Source organism: Theobroma umbraticum, unplaced genomic scaffold (genome assembly GCF_002168275.2).
Source record: "Theobroma umbraticum cultivar Fairchild unplaced genomic scaffold, ASM216827v3 scaffold_44.0, whole genome shotgun sequence".
Classification (NCBI taxonomy): Eukaryota; Viridiplantae; Streptophyta; class Magnoliopsida; order Malvales; family Malvaceae; genus Theobroma; species Theobroma umbraticum.
Window position 1 is genome coordinate 6,299,847 of NW_018397255.1, and position 8,346 is coordinate 6,308,192.

Here is an 8,346-nt window from a genome sequence, read left to right on the forward strand (position 1 = left end):
ATCTCTTTTTTTTTTCCTATCAATTCTTGTTGTATCTTTGGGTATTCTGATGTGACTTGGAATCAAAGTGGGAGTATAGTTATTGTAATTCTAAAAATGTTGAAGGTCTTTTCCTTCCCCAAGGGTTCCCATGGTCCCCCTCCCCCATTCCTTTTCTCTTCTTTCAACTGGTATCTGAGCTCCAGTGGGTTCAACTTGTTAGTAGCTTTGCATATCTTGCTTTTTTTACAATAATTGTCTATTTAACTGTGCAAATGAAATGAGATGTGAGATTTTTAATAGTGGCTATTGATTAATATTTTATGTTAATATAGGTCATTATCTGCAGTAAAGGTCCATGAAAATGATGAAATGGACTTGGAGAGTGGTAAGTTGGAAAAGGACAGAGATAAAACAATACGTAGTAACAAGATAGTTAAAATACAAAATCAGGCCTTATTATCTGGCCTTGCATATTGCATTTCCTCCTGCAGTATGATACTGGTAAACAAATTTGTGCTCTCTAGCTATGATTTCAACGCGGGGATATCTTTGATGCTGTACCAGGTATTTTACTTTAACTAATATTCGTACTTATGCTAGGATTTTTAATTTTTTTATCATAGCAGCAAATTTTTTATGTGCAAGTCAATATACTGGTTCAAAAACAGTTTCGATCTCTTTACAAGCTCTTGACTCTTTCTGCCTGCAGAACTTTATATCCGTTGTTATTGTCTCTATACTGAGTTCTCTGGGCCTAATATCGACAGAACCACTAACGTGGAGATTGATTAAAGTCTGGTTACCTGTGAATGTCATATTTGTCGGGATGCTTGTTACAAGCATGTTTAGGTATGACTTGTATTTCTTGTATATGGTCATCTTGGTGAATCCTTGTTTGATTCTATTTTTATATATGCATCAGCTGAAAGAATATTTAAAATTTCTGTTTTGTAATTTTAGTGCTAGTGAATCAGTAACCTGCTACCATTTGAAGTAGTTAGTCCTCTTTCGCTTAACATCATCAAGGCTGTTTCATACTTTTGTTTTCAAGGGCTTTTTGGTTTTCAGGTTTTATTTTTAAAGACAGGACTACCAGGATAATTGCCCATCTTTATAGTTGAATTGTAGCTCTTTTTGGTACTTACAAATGCAAGCTTAGATATTGCCACTTGTGGATCAAGGTTCCTGTTGGAAAGAAGTTTTACCTCTAGTTAATTAACCGAAAAGAAAAATGAAAAGACTTTTGTCTCCCACATAGATTTCTTGTCGTTAATTGACTCTAACTAAAAACAACATAGAACTCAACAATACTCAATAGAGTCTAACTTGGTCATTTCAAAAGCCTAAATTATGTCTCAGTTGGAGTTTGCATTTACTTTGATGGTGAAGGCTGTGGGTTGGGAAAGACAGAAAAAATAAGAAAGAAAGACTGATTTACTACAGGATGTATTCCAATATTGCATGTCATAGATTCCTTGTCTCACTCTCCGATATTTGCTGATGGCTCTGCATTAGAAAACCTTTTCATATGGTTACATCTGGAAACTGAACCATGTTTCTTAAGTTCATCTTTTGCTATCTCTTTCCAAATCTTGTTAGACCATGAACCTTTAAAATGTCTAATATATTTAATGGGAGTGGCCTAGAATTTCCACACTTGTTTCTGGATCTTTACGTGAAGGTTATAATGTACTTATGGCTCTTCATTGTTTTATGTGTTTGCCAATTCTATTAGAAATTATTCTTTCTAGTGATTAATAAATTTTGCTTTAGCCTATTGTCAAAAATGATGTGGACACAGATCTTTGAATTGCACATCACATTCAGTGAAAAAAAATGTGGTGCATTCCTGTAGGATATATGACACAAAAATTTGGTGCTATTCACGTATGGTTCATTTAGTCTGGGCTATAGGGGGAATGCCATTTGATTGTTATGGCTGACTCTGCACATTTGGGGAAGAGCTGAATTATTGAATTTGTTATCTAGACACATTTGTGCTTGAAACTCATGCTTAGAGTGGTGTAAAGTTGTTCTGTTCATTCAAAAAGGGAAAAAAATGTTAAGAGTTCTCTTGTATAAATAGAAATATTAGGTTGGAATTATTTACAATAATAGGGAACCATTAAAATGTCATATTCCTAAAGTAATGATGCCTTAAACTATGAAGTTTTTAACTTATATTTAATGATTACTGTTTTGATTGCTCGTTATCTGTGCTTTGCCTAGGATGTGTCCATTAATGAAATCCATCTTGATTTCAATCACAAATTTTACATCTTTGATTTATATGTTTAGTTTTAGAATTTCTTGGAAAACTCAAGAAATCATATGGTCTATAGCATTTTGATTCTGCTTGTTATTTTGCCAGAGATGATCTGAGGTGGAAGTAGTTGGAACATTCAGTTGTTAGTGCTTAGTCACTGTTAATTGCATTGTGTTGAAAGGCTATTTTTGTGTAAAGAATGCTGTCATGGATAATTGGTGAATGCTCAAAGGAAATTCATCTTTTATTGTAGCTTAATTGCAATTTTTGCTTTCTGCAGTTTGAAATATATTAATGTAGCCATGGTCACGGTCCTGAAGAATGTCACTAATGTAATTACTGCTGTTGGTGAAATGTATCTATTTAAGAAGCATCACGATAGCAGGGTGTGGACTGCTTTGTTCTTAATGGTATGTTATTTGACTCAGTTTATTTGAGAAATGTGAATATGAAATTGAGAGTAATTTTTAATCAACATATTGCTCTTCTTATATTAGCTTGATGCTGCCTCTCATAGTATCTCCTTTCTCTTTAATAATTTTTATTTTCCCCCTATATTCCTTTTCAATCAACACATTTTTGAGAAAGAAATAATTTTAAATAAATTGTATCATTTACACTGTTACCTTCTAGGAAATACAATATCAAGTTGCTTTGGGGGTTTGTCCATATATTTGTGGAAACTTCAAAAGGATTTTTCCACCAGACTGGAGTGCCTATAAGAAATTGGTTCTTTATGAAGATGGTCTTATCTAACAGATAGAGATATTTTATAAGATAGTAATTCTGGAAAATAATCAGTTTAACATGATTTTGCCTATGTACTTGTTCTATTATCACTTCTAAATCACATATGAGGTTGTCTCTAAGAAATTGGGTTTCTTTTGAAGATGGTCTTATCTAACAGCGAGATATCTTATAACATGCTCATTTTTAAGAGAACTCAGCCTAACAAGATTTTACCTCTGTATTGTGCAGATTATTTCAGCAGTTTCTGGAGGGATAACTGATCTGTCATTTCATGCCACTGGATATGCATGGCAGATTATAAACTGCTTCTTAACTGCGTCGTATTCTGTGAGTATATAATGATGTTATGACTTTCAATTTTTAACTTTTAAGATTTTTTTTGTTTAACAAAAAGTCATTAGTCGCAGTTTTGTGGGCTTGTCTTATCAGTTTGAGCTGAGCTATTTTCTCATCTGATTTTGGAAAAGAGAAGTCTTTGCTTGTGCTTCCATTTGCTAGTCGATATCTCATTCCAATGGCAAATTGATTTATCAATACAGTGGTATTGCAAATTTAAACTTTTATAGTTTTAGAAATATTAATTAAGCAACTTGAATTTTGGACGTCCCAAAATTTCTTTTTCTGAAGTACAATACAAGGAATGCTTTTAATTAAGCCTACATGACTTAATCTGGCAAAAAATTACCTAGTTGTGTGAATTTTTTGGATGGCAAAACATGTTTTATGCTTTATTTAAAACAATCTCTTCTTGACAACATCTTTTCATTAATCTATTGCTGATGTTTCAAGCTTCATTTGGAGTCTGATAATAGCATTGTAGAAGCCTACTCTTGTACAAATAAAAAGTAAATTAAAGTATCTAATTGCAGCAATAGGATAAATTATTTGCATGCAGAAATGGAGTATGTTAATAATGAATTAGCCCTTTTCCCTCAAATTATAGTGCTTTTAAATTTATTATATAGAACATGCTCTTTTTCCATCCACTCCTTTCAGGATCAGTTGTGGTCTTACAAACTCTACCAATGGTATGAACAAATCCCTTTCTTCATACAAATGTGTAAAAGATGCTAGCCACACCAAAAGCCGAGTACTCTTCCATTGAGTTAGCAGCCCAAAAAAAAAACATAGAATGTGTAGATACAATAAAAAAAATGGATTGCACAATGCAATCCAAACACGAAATTAGCAAAAGTTTTAATAAAATATAATTGATTCTGAACATTCTATGTTTAGAATAGATAAAAATACAAGAAATTCTCAGATAAAAACATAGAAATAGAATAAGTGAAAATTTTTCTTGAAATTTCTTTGCTATCTAATTTGAAATATTGTACCATAATGTTAAATAGAAGAAATCACTTGGTACTAAAGCAAATATCATGTTAACATATCGGTACTTTATTGTCATGCCTATTGGGTGCAAAACCATGTGCATTAGAAATCTTCAATAAGGTAAGCATCTAAAACCATAAGTGTAAATGTGATCAGGAGTTTGTGTTGGTGTATGTTAATGAATATTTCTTGGGGAAGCTTCGGTAGGCTCAAATTGCTCATAGAGCAATGCTGATGTTGTAGTAGAGATGTTTAAGACATCCATGTGGCATATTTGTTGGGATTTAAGGTCTCAGATTAGTTTGATTCACTGGGGTTTTTTGCCAAAGTCTCAATTGGTCGTGCATCCTAAAGGTTGTAATAAGTTGTGCCTTGAATTCAAGTTTCAGTCTTGAACACTCAAAAGTAGACTTACGATATAGTTGCAAATTCCATTTGTAGATACTTAATATAGCTAGTCCTGGTTCATGCTTTGTTTTTCTCCTAATTTTGCAATTATGGTGGAAAATTGTTTATTCATCTCTAGTTCATTCATTTTTCTTTTAAATCTAAAATCATAAATGACTGATTGTTCATCTATTTATTTTTATTGGTGCAGCTGACCCTACGTAGAGTCATGGATACTGCAAAGCAGGTCACCAAATCCGGGAACTTGAATGAATTTTCAATGGTCTTGCTAAATAACACACTTTCATTGCCTTTGGGGATTCTTCTTATTTTTGTTTTCAAGGAGGTTGATTATCTCTGCACAACGTAAGTGTTTTTATTGCCCTATCATTATTCATGTTAGAACTTCAAAGCATATTTTCTCCATTTATTTGCTTTGTTGTAATTTTTTGCAGTAAATAATATGGTTGCTCTGTTTAACTGGATACATTAGTTATTATAACAATGTATCTTTTCATTATAAATAAATATATTATAACAATTTAGTTACCTATTATAAACAAACGTAGATGCTCTTTTCATGGTCTAATGTTGTAACTCACATGATCTTAGTTGGATTCCATTAGTTTTTATAACAATTGAATGAGTCTCCCCATCATACTCTGTAACATGATACATTTGTATGTCAGTGTTCCTTTTACAAATATAGCAAATTTTAAGAGTCTTAACATGTTCTATGGAATTATGTATTTAGCTAGGGAATGTCTCTTTGTTTCTTGCTTGAGATATTGCTTGAAATTTCTAGAGTTGACTCGTTGAAGGCACTACAGAGTATCAATTCAATTGATCAGGGACAATTGTGTGCTGCTAACAGGTTGTCTTAATTGTAAACCCTAAATTTGTATTGACTCTCTCTGCTAGATGTACGCGATATAAGCACTATCATTACATCACCTGTTCAACTTGTGATCTGTGTTTTGAATAGTATTGTACCTTCTCTTTTCCTTCTACAATTTATATTCATTGGTTGAAGTACTTTTTTTTTTTTTAATTTTTCAGCATAATTTTCAACTCCTGCTATTCTAAAAGTTTACAGTTACATTATATCACAGTCCATTACAACACTTCAAATTTTGCTTGGCTATTTGAAAGCTTTTCTATAAGCATTTCCGTACTTAATGGTGTTATCCTTATGTTATTTTCTTTTCTTTTTGTTCATTAGTCTCTGCCCTCTTTATTCTACCTTTATTCTTTATAAAACCAAAAATTGCATCAGTCTGACTTTTTCGATCCATATTTATTATTATGAACTTTTTGCATTGATAGCTTTTTGTTATGCTTACCAGCATCACATCCTACTGAATCAAATATCATTTTGTGGATCCTCTTTTCCACTCATAAATCAGAGTTCTTGAACAGGTGTCCCCCCACTATGGTGTCCTCAAAAGAAGCAAATACACCTAACTATTCCTAGAATTTATTTGCATGCACTTGTGGTTGCTTCTATGCCAATTCAATGTTCATATGTGAAACCTTCTTAGTCACTTTTGCCATGCAAGATTATTTTGAAGGACCAAGCTTTCCATGCTAAGATGTAAATAAGTCAATTTTTAATTTTCAAGCTCCACCAGTATATGCCACTAAATTTCAGGCTTATTGTTATTGATTTCATAGGTTGAACTGAAATGAAAATCATGGTAGCTCTCACGCCATCTTGCAATTAACCTGCAACAACCATTTCTGATATATTTGTTATTTAAGAGTTCTTATGGAATCTCACAATCTTGTATTTACTTGACAGACCACTTCTAAGGATGCCTGACTTCTGGTTGGTAATGACATTAAGTGGATTTTTGGGTCTGGCAATCAGTTTCACTTCAATGTGGTTTCTTCATCAAACAGGGGCTACCACCTACAGGTAAGATGAAAAGGGGCTTAAATGCCACTGTACATAGTTAAATTTAGCTTTGCGTGATCCGACCGAAAAACCAAACAAACATTTCTAGTTTTTGCGAGTGACAGTGTTACATTGCATAATTTCTTGGTTAGCAAAACTGCAATTCATATACAAGTTAAGTTATGCTTAGGGTAAAGGAAATGTTTGCAAACTGACCCGTCTTTGTAAATGCTATTCATGTTTGCTGTAGTCTGCAATGTGACGAGCTCTCACAAAGTTAAAGTCTTTGTCGGATTTAGTCCTTAAATATATTCAGTTGCGAGTTAATCTCAAATTGGATTGGTTTGTGGAATTAGTATGTTGGACCACTGAATTTACTTTAGATGAGTGATAATTACTGGTTAAATGGATATGTACCGGCTGGGTCTCCTAACTGATTTGTTATCTGCAGCCTCGTGGGATCATTGAATAAAATTCCTCTCTCTGTTGCCGGGATTGTTCTTTTCAAAGTCCCTACTAGTTTGGAGAACTCTGCCAGCATCTTCTTTGGTATGTCATCAAACACAAAACAAAGTACACAGTATCTGGCCTCTTTTCCAAGTCCCCTTTATTGTGTATAACATGAAATGGATATTGCAGGTCTTTTGGCAGGAGTGTTTTTTGCAAGAGCCAAAATGCGAGAGAGATCTTAATCCTGAGTACAGTTTTGCATTTTGGGTCAGTTTGCATCTGACAACTTTTGAGCATTGTTATCACTAGGAATCTATCAACCAGTTCTCACCGAAGACAGAAAATAGGGTGGCCAATTGGTTCCAACCAAGTGTAGTTTGATGCCAAATCTTGGTCGGCGATGATTGGAGTTACACGAGTTTGGCATCTGTTTTTGTTTTTGTTTGTAACAAAGGAGGGTGCCACCACTTAATTCTTTTCCTTTTCCTTTTGTTGTATTGGAGACCTTATTGGTTTTCCCCTGTGTATTTTGCAAATTCTTAATATTAACTTATGTATGCCCTTTGTCAAACTTCTATTTAAATGAAAAAAAGTCACGCGAAATTTCTTTTTTAAAATGAGATAACATGTACACAAGTAGAATTTATAATAATTAAAATATTATTATAACAACCGAATAAATCAGTCACAAAGCAAATAAATCAACATAGTTAGAGAAATTCGAAATAAAATCGGATGAAATTTACATACTGTAAAATTTGAAAAATTAATATTTTGAAAATTTATTATCTCATCTTTGATTGATGTGCAAAAAGTAAGGAAAATTTTAGAAAGATAAAATTACAAAATATTCGTAATAAATTTTTTTTTTGCATTTATCTATAACATATTTAAATTTTATTTTAAAAAGGCTAGAACCTCAATTTTTCACAATGTGGATACCTCAGCTGTTTGACATGTGAACTTTTTTATTTTTCTTGAGGTCATTTTTGAGCTTATAGTGTTGTTTTTAGGTTACATTTAATTAGTGGAATAAACAGAAATGAAATAGAATAATTATTATGTAAAATTAAAATGAGATGTAAATAAAATATAATAATTATTATGACAAATAAAATAAGATAAGAATAATTATTATGATTTATTGTAAAGTTTTGTTAGTAACAATAATTTCAAAATTAAAAATAAAAATAAAAATAAAAATTACCTTTTATTATATATACGATAATTTATTTTTATTTGATTTTTTAAATATTAATATTTTATTTATAATTTAATC

At 32.1% G+C, this 8,346-nt stretch overlaps 1 protein-coding gene across 1 annotated transcript; it reads left to right on the top strand.

The window, feature by feature from the left end:
- Positions 1-29: 29 nt before the first annotated feature.
- Positions 30-7,684, top strand: GONST1 (golgi nucleotide sugar transporter 1). The gene is made up of 8 exons (XM_021419307.2): positions 30-546; positions 692-831; positions 2,529-2,658; positions 3,227-3,325; positions 4,932-5,086; positions 6,522-6,638; positions 7,069-7,166; positions 7,257-7,684. The coding sequence occupies exons 1-8, from the start codon at positions 352-354 to the stop codon at positions 7,307-7,309; spliced, it is 987 nt and encodes a 328-aa protein (XP_021274982.1). The 5' UTR covers positions 30-351; the 3' UTR covers positions 7,310-7,684.
- The last annotated feature ends 662 nt before the right edge of the window (positions 7,685-8,346 follow it).